This window comes from Corvus moneduloides, chromosome 17 (assembly GCF_009650955.1).
Source record: "Corvus moneduloides isolate bCorMon1 chromosome 17, bCorMon1.pri, whole genome shotgun sequence".
Taxonomy (NCBI): Eukaryota; Metazoa; Chordata; class Aves; order Passeriformes; family Corvidae; genus Corvus; species Corvus moneduloides.
In genome coordinates this window covers 2047739-2059062 of record NC_045492.1, presented here as the reverse complement: position 1 = coordinate 2059062, position 11324 = coordinate 2047739, and the positions used below count along the sequence as shown (strand labels likewise).

The 11324-nt window shown below is 54.4% G+C and overlaps 1 protein-coding gene across 1 annotated transcript in view; it reads right to left on the bottom strand.

The window, feature by feature from the left end:
• Positions 1-19: 19 nt before the first annotated feature.
• LOC116452688 (centrosome-associated protein CEP250-like) overlaps positions 20-11324 on the bottom strand; it is a 50536-nt gene continuing 39231 nt past the window's right edge. The window contains exons 15-22 of the mRNA XM_032127343.1: positions 5555-5748; positions 5067-5194; positions 4707-4876; positions 3792-3971; positions 3048-3182; positions 2628-2771; positions 1891-2171; positions 20-692 (exon numbers count right to left, since the gene is read on the bottom strand). Coding sequence (XP_031983234.1) covers positions 158-692; positions 1891-2171; positions 2628-2771; positions 3048-3182; positions 3792-3971; positions 4707-4876; positions 5067-5194; positions 5555-5748 — 1767 coding nt within the window. The 3' untranslated portion in view covers positions 20-157. The remainder of the gene's footprint in view (positions 693-1890; positions 2172-2627; positions 2772-3047; positions 3183-3791; positions 3972-4706; positions 4877-5066; positions 5195-5554; positions 5749-11324) is intronic.

The window sequence follows — 11324 nt, the reverse complement described above, 5'->3', positions numbered from 1 at the left end:
AGGCAGCAGAGCAGGCAGTAGAGCAAGCAACAAAGGAGAAATGACTTCAGGCAAAACCACGCCCAAAACAGAAGGCACAGAGCCAAGGATTCCAATGGAAACAAATGTCCTGAAAACAGGGAAAGGGAGCCAATGGGCATCCTTGAGGCTGCAGCTCTCAACACCGGCTGAACTGGCTGCGGTGGAAGTGCCCTCCCCAGCCTGCCATAGCCACGTCTGTGTGCCCACATTGCTCGGTGCCCAGCACAGGCACCAACTCCATCTGGGACAACACTGCTAACAGAGGGATGGAGAAGCTCCAAAGGAGTCTGCTGCTGCTTCTCCTCCCACATTTCCTGCTGGGACCCGGGAGAGAACAGGGGAAAACATCGGCAGCAGACACCAGATCCAGCCTTGGCCTGTGGGTGCAGCAGCACCCCGGGGCAGAACATGGCAGCAGTGGATGCTGCTGGGAGGGGAAAGCAGTTGGGGCCTCCAAGCCAAAAATGATGATGTGTGTCCCTGGAGAAGAGGAGGCCAGGGCACAGATTACCTGGATGTTGAGCGCCAGCAGTTGTCCTGTGCGGTTTGAACAGAGCTGCTCGGCCTCGTGAAGAGCAGAACGAAACTGAGACACCTGATTGTTCAGTGCCTGGTTCTTTTCTTCCAGTGTTCTGAGGCACAGGTTCTTTTCCTCCAGAGACAGAACCAGCCTAAAAGGGAAGCATGCAACTCATTACTACACGGTATCACATTTTAGGAACTCTTAGGACTCGCACCACCTCGGGGAAAACTGCTCTGTCTGATGAGGTTTGTCTAAACAACGTGGCTGTTTGTTCGTTCCCCCTGCAGTCACAGCCCAGCATGTGCCCACTCTGCTTTTATTCATGAAAGAATGGGGAGTTCCTGCCTACATGTCCTACCTTCTTCTTGAGATGGGAATGTGAATGCAGACCTAACAAAGTCTTGCAATGAAGAGATTAGGGGAGAGGAAGAGTTTTCTTCTGACTACCCAGGCTCCAAGGGGGAAAGGTTTGGTCAACATGGAAGAGACATTTCCTTGCCCCATCTTGTATGTCCAGGTAGGAGGAGCAGCACCCTACAGCCAGCGGATCTCGGGGAAGATCCCTAAGATTTACCAGCACCCATCCTACTTCCAGCTGGAGAAACACAGGCCGATAGCAGAAGTGGCAACAGAGCCTTGGAGCACAACCTGATGGAAGATGCAGCAACCTGCAGGCAAGCAAGAGTGCCCTGCCTTTTCTTTGTCTTCTTCTTGGAAGAAGAATCCTGCAGCACTGAAGACCGGCAGGACTTGGTCAGCTGGAGGAGCCCCGCCAACCTTGGTCTTGTTTCTTGCATTCTTTGCACAGTCAGTATTGCCTGTGACTCTGGAGGGTGGCAGGGACCCTGCTTGAGCCCCTCCAGGCACCTGGGGGCATTTTCTGAGGAGCGATGCAACAGAGACATTCTTGGTTCTTGGGTGCCTTTGAGGGGAATCTGGCCTAGGTCAGCAATCAGGGCCTTGAGATGGTTCTGCCAAGCAAAGGCATCAGGCTGCCAGGCTGATCCAGATGCCAAAGGCTTCAAGTTACAGGACCCAAGGCGGAGCTGCTGGATGTGTCCAGCTCCTTACACTGCAGCTTGGGCAGTGTTAGCACACCCACCTCACAACAGAACACACCCCCAGAGGGAAAGAGCTACTCCAAAAGCCTTTGTCTTCAGAAAAACTCTAACTGAAGGCTTGAAAGAAAAGAGAATGAAACACAACATCCAGACAACGAGACGCATCTGCACGGAGAGTTCAGAACTCTGCCACGTAGGAGATGCTGCCAGAGCCCCTGGCAGGTGCAAAGATGGCAAAGAGGGAATCCATTCCCACAAGGCAGAGTCCCACAGGCTTTCATTTACCTGGCTTTTTCCTTCTCCAGGGCGTCCAAGGAAGCCCGAAATCCTGAATTTTGGCGTGCCACTTCTTCCCATTGACTCCCTTCCAGCTCCAAGTTCTTCAGGTGCACTTGCAGCTCCTTGTTCTGATGTTCTGCCTCCTCCAGCATCTTCTGGAGGTGCTCAACCTCCAACAGCTTCTGCCTTGACTGCTCCTGGGCCCAGCTCACATCTTGCTGGGCTCTCTGAACAATCGTTGCCTGGGACTCTCTGGAGGCTGCCAGCTGAGATGTCAACTCTCCCACCTCCAGTCAAACAGAACAAAGCAGTCAGAGGCTACAGCCACAGCCTGTCACTGCCAGCCACAGCAGAGGCTGTGAGAAAAGGCACAGGCCAACTTTCCATTTCTCCCTGTCCTCAGAGCACCAGATTCACAATGCATACACACAACTTGTTTCAATCTCTACGTGGCCCACCAAGGGCACCTGAAAAAGCACCTCCCACACCAAGGCTAGCAAGAAGAGGCCAGCAGGAATCCATGCTGATGGTTGCTGGCCAACAGCCCAGAGGACTAGCCCAGCTGTCCAGGGCAGCAGCTGAGATTCAGCAGAGCACTGAGGGTCCTGCAGAGCAGCTGCCAAGGAGCCCAGAGCACGAGGCAGCCCCAGGGACCACCCCAGCAGCTGCTGCTCTGCCATGGAAAAGCAAGAAGGGCACAGACCCCCTGCTGGATGCTGCAGTGCCACTGCTGTTTCACTCACCTGCTTTTGTAGAGCCTCCCTCTGCTCAAGGAGGACATTCATTTCCTCTTTGATGCCTCGTAGTCCTTCCTCGTGCCTCTTCTGCGCTGCCTGGATTTCCCTACGAGCTTCCTGCAGCTCAGCTTGCAGCTTTGCCTCGATGGTCTGGCAACAAAATGCAGAGCAACTTCCTGGGACCTGCCCTCAGGCTCAGCTTTTCCCACTTGCTGTCTCAAAATCCCATTCCTTCAGCGACTTCTTTTGGCTTCTCTACCCAGCTCTGCTTCCATTGCAAGCCTTCTTTCCCGGGCCTGAGCTCTGGAGCTTGCCAGGCTCTGTGCTGCCAGGGCCTGAAGCAGCCCTTGCCTCCTCACTCCCAGCACCTGCCTTTTGTGCCCCTGCCACTGCCCTGCACTCTGTTCCCTGCCTGCTCAGACTTACCTGCCCCTTCTCTTGCTGCTTTTTCACCTCCTGCCTGAGCTGCTGCACCTGCTGGCAGGCTCGGCTTAGCTGTCCCCGAGTTTGGAGCAGTGTCTCTGATAAAGAATTCTTCTCCTTCTGCTTTTCCAGCAGGACCTGCACAGAAGGAAAAAGCAGAGGGCTTGACACTTGCCCTGCAAACTCTGTGTGCCAAGAGGCAAAGACTGATGGGCTCACGCGCTCTCAGAGCACTCGGCTGCTGCTCCCCTGGGCCACTGTCTGCCCTGGAGGGGACACAGCTTCCCAGGAAGTGACTTAGAACACAGCCCAGGAGACATCTCTGGGTTGCTGTTCAGAAATACTCCAGGCGAGTCTTTAAAAAGATTTTTCTCTTGTCAGCGTTCCTGCTGCGCCCTCCCTGTGCCCACAAAAGAAAAGTCCTACAAACTCCGTTTGCCTATGGACACCGACCAGTGCACACCAAAAGAGGACCCGTAAGAGAACAGTGCAGATCCTCCGAGGTAAGTCTTGGAAAAACAGAGCACAAGAGCAGCACAAAAATCCCAACGGAAAGCTGATGTTTCTGCCTGGCTTCCTAGGAGAGGGCTCATTCCTGGGCCCAAAGATAGCCCTGTTCACCTTTCACCTCCCCAAATTCAATGTAGAAGACATGGAGGGCATGCTCCACACAGCCCCATAGCCTGCCATCTCCCACAGCTCCAGCCTTGCAAAAAATCACACCAATTCTCCTTGCACAATCATTACCTCTCGCTTGGCATTTTCAAATCTAGTTCGTTCCTCTTCTCTTTGAGCCTGCAGGGTGGCAACTTTCTGCCTCATCTCAAACAGCACCTTCTCGTGCTCCTGCTCTCTCTCTGCCTTCTCTTTTCCCCATTGCTGCAGCGTCTCCTGCATCTCTGCATGGTGCCTTTCCCGCTCACTTGCCTGAGGAAGGGAGGAAAAATCTTCAAGTTGCAGTCCCCAGGCAAGCTCCTCGCTGAGAAACGTGAAGCTTCATCCCTCCCACAAACCCCAACCTGAAAAGACAACAGCACTGGCTCTCTGCTCTCCAGAAACCGTGTCCTGTCAGGGAATTTAAAAGGAGGCTCAGCAGGTGCAAGAATCACAGAACCATGGAATCATTTCTGTTGGGAAAGACCTGCACCAGCATTGAGTCCAACCATTCAGAAAAGGAGGTGTCACCTTCTGGCACCCTGATGCCCCAGTCACAAGGACTGAAGGACCGGGGCCTGTTCCATTTGCTTCCAGCCCAAAGCTAATCCCTCTGTCCACCGTGGGAGCACAGCAAGACAGGAACCGAGTTCCCACGCCTGCAGCCAGCAGCACTGTTGGCATCTGCTCCACGCTGGCATCTGCTCCGTGGCAGGTGGGACTCGGGGAAGATCCTGCCCTGGGCTGCCACGCTTTGGGTGGGCACTGCCCAAGCTGCTCTGGAACTCGTCTTACGCCCTCACGGAAGCCGTGGCTGCATTTAGTGGCCCAGCACCATCCTGGGGGTCTTCACGCGCCTCCGAGTCCGAGCCGCCGCCTCTCCTGCCCGGCCCAGCAGCGGGAGGCCTCTGGCAGAGGATTGCTGCCCTTTCACACCCTCAGGCTCTGCTGGTGCTAAACCAGCCCCCAGGGCCGGCTTGGACAATTCAGAAGCCTATTGTCACCTACCAGGTCTTGCAGGAGCTTGTTTATTTCCACCTGCTGAGCAGTTCCCTGAAGCCTGAGGCTTTCCTGACGCTGCTGCTCTGCCTGCAAGAGCTGTTGCGCTGTGTCTTCCTGCTCCTGCTTCCTGAGAGCTCTCTCTGCTTCCAGCTCACGTTGGAGGCACTGCACTTCTCCTGCAAACATGACCAACAGCAAGATTCAGAGTCTTTACTGCCTTTACTGACTCAGGCCCTTCCAGTGTCGGCGTAGGAGGGCCCTGCCTCCAGCCCCACCGCTCCTCAGAAGCCCTGCAGACAGAGGAGGCTTTACAGCAGCTTCTCTAGGCAGGGGCGGCACCACAAACAAAGCACACGAGGTTCTCACCTTGTAGCGCCTCCTTGGCCTGTGTGACTGTGAGCACTTGAGCCTCCAGATGGTTGCTGGTGATCTCCAGCTGAGATATCTGCTGCTGAGCAGCAAACAGGCTGGATTCCAGGCTCTCCTTCGCTGACCTACAGGTTGCAAATATGGAGAGACATGAGCTGCTCGCTCCTGACACTCCCAGGCAGTTATTCCAGGACAATGTGGCTCAAGGTCCCCAGGCCTGAGAATGCCAAATGGCTCGCATGGAAACTTGTACAGAGAAAGCCCATTTGTGCCATTTCAGTAGCAAAGCGGGGCCCTCTGAGGGAGTGCCCAGGCCTTCCTTATGGCCTGGCACAGCACAGACAGCCCAGCCCAACGTGACCTCAACAGCCAAGTCTACATCTGAAAAGCACAAACGATAAAATAAACCCCTGTGCAGTGCTTATCACCTTTATCATTACAGCCCTTCAGCCCTGTCCCGCCCAGGGTCTCCTCCCTTCCTTTACCTGGTCTCTGCCAGCTGCCTGGAAAGGTCTTGTTTGTGACGCTCCATGGCTGCCAGTCGGCCCTCAAGGGCAGCCTTCTCCTGGCCCAGCAGCTCCTTCTCTCTGCACACCTGGGCCAGGGCGTGCCCTTGGCCAGAGGATTCCTGGTGCAGCTGCTCCAGAGCCCTGCTCGACGACTCTTGCTCCTGGGAAACCTGGAAGCAGGACAAGGTACAGCTCAAGCCCTTCCTCAGGAGCCCTGTGCAGAGCCAGCCAGTGCCACCTCGCAGGCAGCCAGAGGACAGGGAGCTCCTGTGCTCTGGGCTCAAAGTTTCACAGCATCTGCCCTCTGCAGCTCCCATACCCTGGGCTGCCAAAAGCCTCTGGCGCTGTTTCCTTGGAAGTGCTGTGTCAGGCCCTGCTGGCTTGCCTGGCACCAGATTGCTCCTTCCCAAAAAACAGCCCTGCCCCAAATTCCGTGTTGTCACCCAAAAATACCGCATCTTCCACAACTGCCACTTGGCAAACAAAATGTCTATCAGGATCTATTCCAGTGTTGGACATTTTCAGGATGGTTGAGGAAAGCAATTTTGCTTGCTGAAGCAAGTGAAAATTCACAGGGTTTCTCCTTCTCGGACAAAACCCACAGCAAAGTGTCCCCTCCTCCAGTGTGCAAAGCAGCTCTCTGCAACGAGGGCATGCCTGGCAGGGAAACGGCTCTTGTGGTGAGCAGTCCTTTAGTGACTGATGGCAGTCTGGCTGATGTGGCCAAAGCAGACTCTATTTGTGCAGCAGTTCACACCAACAATACCATTTCCTTGTCTTACACAAAGAAGGTGTCTCATGGCCCTTGCTGGTATTCAAGCCTGAAGACTACACTGTGGTTTTGAGCTTTTGTCTTCAAAAGCAAAACCTCTGCTGTGTATTTGCCAAACCTACCACATACTCCAGAACTGAGACTGTCTGACAGAGACCATCAGAAACAAACCCTTCTCTCACAGCTCTCCTGTAACACCCAATCCAAACCTCCCCTGGCACACTTGGGGCCGTTTCCTCTTGTCCTGTCCCTTGCTCCCTGGGAGCACAGACCAACCCTCACCTGGCTGCACCTTCCTGTCACAGGGAGTTGGAGAGAGCGAGAAGGTGCCCCCTGAGCCTCCTTTTCTCCAGGCTCAGCGCCCCCCAGCTCCCTCAGCCGCTCCTTGTCACACCTGTGCTCCAGACCCTTCCCCAGCTCCGTTCCCTGTTTTAGAGGCTCTGGGGCTGCCCAAAGTAACACATTTTGCAGAAGCATGTAACCCTTTGCTGATGAACATGCATATGCCTGGCTAATAAATGCGTGTGCCATCTTGAGCCAGGTGTGCACAGCAGTGTCCCTCTCTTCTCCTGCCAGAAACAGCATCTGGCCTGATCTGGCTGGCACAACTGCCACTCTCACAGGTGCTGCCTAGGAATAAGGTGTCCAGAGCCACGGTAACATCACGCCCCTCTTGCTCCAGCAGCTCCCTCTGAAGCTGCAATTCCTCCAGTGCCTGCCTGTTGACTTCCAGCTCCCTCTGCAGTGATGGGTCTTCTCCCTCAAGTGCACCAAGTCCTCCACTGTACAAGAAGGGGCAAGACAAGTTTTCAATGGAAAACCAGCCTCATTTGCAAAACCAACCTCCATCCTGTCCTGCTGCACCGCCTCTTCCGCCTGGGCTGACGCTTCCTTCAGCTGCTTGCTGTTCTTCTGGCGCAGACTCAAGGCTCCTGCTGCCGGGATTCCAGTGCATTGCTGCACATTTTCCTTGGACTTCTCAAGGTTTTCACAGTCACTGCAGAGACAAGGCTCAGTCAGAAGAAGGAAGAGGCCTGAAGAGCCATCGATCCCATTTTCAACCCTCCACGATGGAGCTGGGGGCAGTGGGCTAAGGAAGACCTTGCTCTTTCTTTCCCAAGGAAATCCTCCAGAGGCAAAGGGAAAGGAAGGCAGGATTTTGCCTTCCTTCAGTGAGAAGCAGTGGCTGGACAGGGGCACCCAAAGAACAGAATTCAGGGAAGCAGCACAGTGAGAGGAAGGAGTATTCTACTCCAACATCGCTGTGCATCTCCCAGGCAGCCTTGGGAGTCACAGTAGAGCATGAAAAGCCCTGACAGGACGATGCTCGAGAGCCACACTGAGGCCTACACATGGTAGGGCAGGTGAGTTCTTCACCCAGAACACCTCTGAACGCCCAGACCTGGACGCAGATTGCCTCTGGAACGCAGGAGGAGGAGGAAGAAACACTCACCTTCTGATTTCTTCCATCAGAGAGTCTATTTGCTCCTGGTGGCTTCGGAGCCTCTTGCATTGCTCCTCCATTTTCTCAAAACCGCGCTGCAAGCGCTCACAATTCTCTGTGGCTTCCCAAACCAATTTAAAGGGATGCTGTGCATCAGTGGATGTCAGAGTTGAGAGGCTGTTCCTGGAGGCTGCATGCTGGGAACGGTCAGTGCCGGTGATGGAACTGGCCATGCTGCCACTGCCGTCTAACAGCACCTGAAAGCCCACATCCAGCTGTTAGTCAGGTACTCTGTTCCTATTCCAAAGTACCACTGAGATGCCTCTTCTGATTCCACAAGAACCAGTGTCCATTCGTGGAGGACCAGTTTCAAATCCGAGCCAGCTCAGCACAGTTTACTCACCTCAGGGGCTCTGGAGAAACGTCCCTGGTGAGAAAGGCCTCGAGCTCCCTGGAAGAGCACAGGGAAGAGCACACTCAGACTGCATGGCTGCCCCTGAGGCAGTCGCCTCTAAATGCTTCCCAGCCTGGAATTCCAGCTCAGCTCCTTCCTCCCCTCCTTGGGAATATTTTCAGCCCAGTAGGTTGGCAGCAGCACAAACAAACATGCTGGAAGGTGTCCCATCACTTCTTAGAGCACCACAAGGGGAATTGCCCAGAGCCCCATCCAACCTGGTCTTGAACACTGCCAGGGATCCAGGGGCAGCCACAGCTTCTCTGGGCAACCTGTGCCAGGGCCTCAGCAGCCTCACAGGGAAGAATTCCCTCCCAATATCCCATTAAACCCTGTCCTGTCCCTGCAGGCCCCTGGCTTAAGTCTCTCTCCAGCTCTCTTCCAGCCCCTTCATGCATTGGAAGGTCACCCTGGAACCTTCTCCAGGCTGGACAACCCCAACTCTTGCATCTCTTTCCCTTGGCACAGGTGCTGCAGCCCTTGGAGCATCTTCCTGTCATCCTCGTGGCCTCCCCTGCCCCACCGGGGATCATCTTGGAGATGTCTGGGAGAAACCCATTCTTGTCTCCGGGAAGCGCTCAGGCTGCGCTGTGAATTGGGCTGAGGGGAAGGCAATGAAAGCTGCTCCCTTGTTTGTGCCCACACCCTCCAGTGGGACAAGGACGGAGGAGGAGATGTGGGTGTGCTCTGGGATGGCCAGGAGCCCCCCCATTCCCTCCCAGGCCTGTCCCCACGGCCAGCACCAAAGCTGCTGCCAGCTCCGGAACAGCCAACTGTTAATCCCTTGCTATTCCCAAAGGGAACTGTTCCCAGGGCACAGCCCAGGCCCACCCAGGCCCCTGCTGGGCTTGGCACAAAGAGGGCAGCAGCTCTCTCACTCACCCGCCGGGTCTCCATCTGCCCCTTGGCACGAGCAGTGACCAAATGTCAGTGTCCAAAGGCCGTTGGCCCTTGCAGGGTCTAAACCCCAGTGTCCAAAGGCTTTTGGCCTTTGCAGGGTCGAACCCCAGTGTCCAAAGGCCGTTGGCCCTTGCAGGGTCTAAACCCCAGTGTCCAAAGGCTTTTGGCCTTTGCAGGGTCGAACCCCAGTGTCCAAAGGCCGTTGGCCCTTGCAGGGTCTAAACCCCAGTGTCCAAAGGCTTTTGGCCTTTGCAGGGTCTAAACCCCAATCTCCAAAGGCTTTTGGCCTTTGCAGGGTCTAAACCCCAGTCTCCAAAGGTTGTTTGACTTCGCAGGGTCAAACCCCAATCTCCAAAGGCCGTTGGCCTTTGCAGGGTCAAACCCCAATATCCAAGGGTCGTTGGCCTTTGCTGGGTCAAGAGCACAAGATCAAAGTGCTGTTGGCCGTTGCAAGGTCAAAGCCCCAATGTTCAGGAGCTGTTGACAGTTGCCAGGCTGCAAACCCCAACATTCCATGGGCTGTTGATGGTTGCCAAGGTGCAAACCCCAACATTCCATGGGCTGTTGATGGTTGCCAAGGTGCAAAGCCCAGCATTCCATGGGCTGTTGATGGTTGCCAGCCGCCAAAGCCCAACATTGCAGGGGCTGTTGATGGTTGCCACGGTGCAAACCCCAGCATTCCAGGGGCTGTTGGAGAGGCCCTCCCCTGGCTCTCCACCCATCCCAGCTCACTGCTGCCCCGGCACCTGCACCATCACCCCCACATCCCCACAGCCCAGCTGGGCAGCTGGGCAGGGACCTGCCTCGTAACATGAGTTCAAAGTTGCTGGCCCAGACAGCATCAGTTTTAAGGCTCAGCATTCCTGAGACCCGCATGCTCTTTAGGGATGCGCTTAGTTCCTGAGTCACAAGAATACGTCTGTCTCCCCTGACAAAGGGGAGGTGTAAGAAAAAGCCTAAAAAGGTTCTTGGTGCTTACAAATATTCATGGAAAGTAAAGCTTTGCATCTAGAACAGCCACATGAGGAGGAAAAATGGTGTTTCAGGGTCTTTTCAAATTCCTACAGAGAAACGCCAAGAGTTGCAGTGTTTAAGGCTCATAAAAGAGATTAAGAATCCCGAGACAGACACAAGTGCATTTTTTTTCTCTGCTCTCTGTTTGGCAATATATCACTAGGTCTTCTAGGCAGAAGAAAAGTCTTGCTGCTTATTTCAAAGATTCCTCGTGTCTTGGGGTGACCTTATGATGTGTATCCCATATCGCTGCCTATGCCCAGAAATTAATTTCTATGCCTCTAAACTGAGCACAACTTTTTCAAAGCAGTTTGCAGCTTGTTCAAGGTCACACACAGATAGCGGGTTTTTTTCCAGCTGCGGCAGGGGAGGGAGGAGGCACCCGGCTTGCGGCTTCCCGGTCAGCTTTTGGCCAGTTGCTCAGCTGCTTTTTCTCCGGAGAGAGAGTTGAATTATTTTTTCCTTCCCTGGAATTTCGGACTTTCTCCCTTTTCCACTGGACTGCTACAATATTAGAACACATCAGGAGGACCTTCCACCGAGCGCAGAGGGCCTGGCCCTGCACCAAGCCCCAGCTCCGAGGAGACCAACAGGAGGACTCTAACAGTTTCCCAGGTTTTTTCTCCACAGTGAGAGATTTTATTATTTAGCATTATTTTCCTTTTCCCGTGTGTTTGTTAAAGAAATAGTTTTATCTCCTTCACTTTCCTTCGAGGAAAATTTATTTTTTCCCGAACCTGGTGGGGGAGGGCTGGTTGTGCCTTCTCTCCGAGGATATATTTCTAAATTTGGCCAAACCGGAACACCTCGCTAGGAACAGACCTTCCAGAACCAAATGCTTGGAAAAGCTTTGGTAGATATTTTTCTCCCTCATCTTTGAGAACATTCGTCTGTGTCCTAGGGAGGATTTTTGTGCCTCAGTTGACAGGAATTGGTTTCTGGCAGGGTACAAATGGTCTGGGGAAGAGAAGAGCGGCACCTGCCTTCTCCAGGGCCCGTCTCTCCAGAGACTGACGGCCCAGGGATGTCACTGCCAAGTTAAGCTTCAGAGACCGATGCAGCTTCGAGTCTCTGCTTCCAGAACAGCAGCTTTGGGCTCCTTGAGCACAGCTGCAAAGGAGCAGGACAGCTCCCGTGAAGGTCTGAGCTCCTGGCTGGTCCT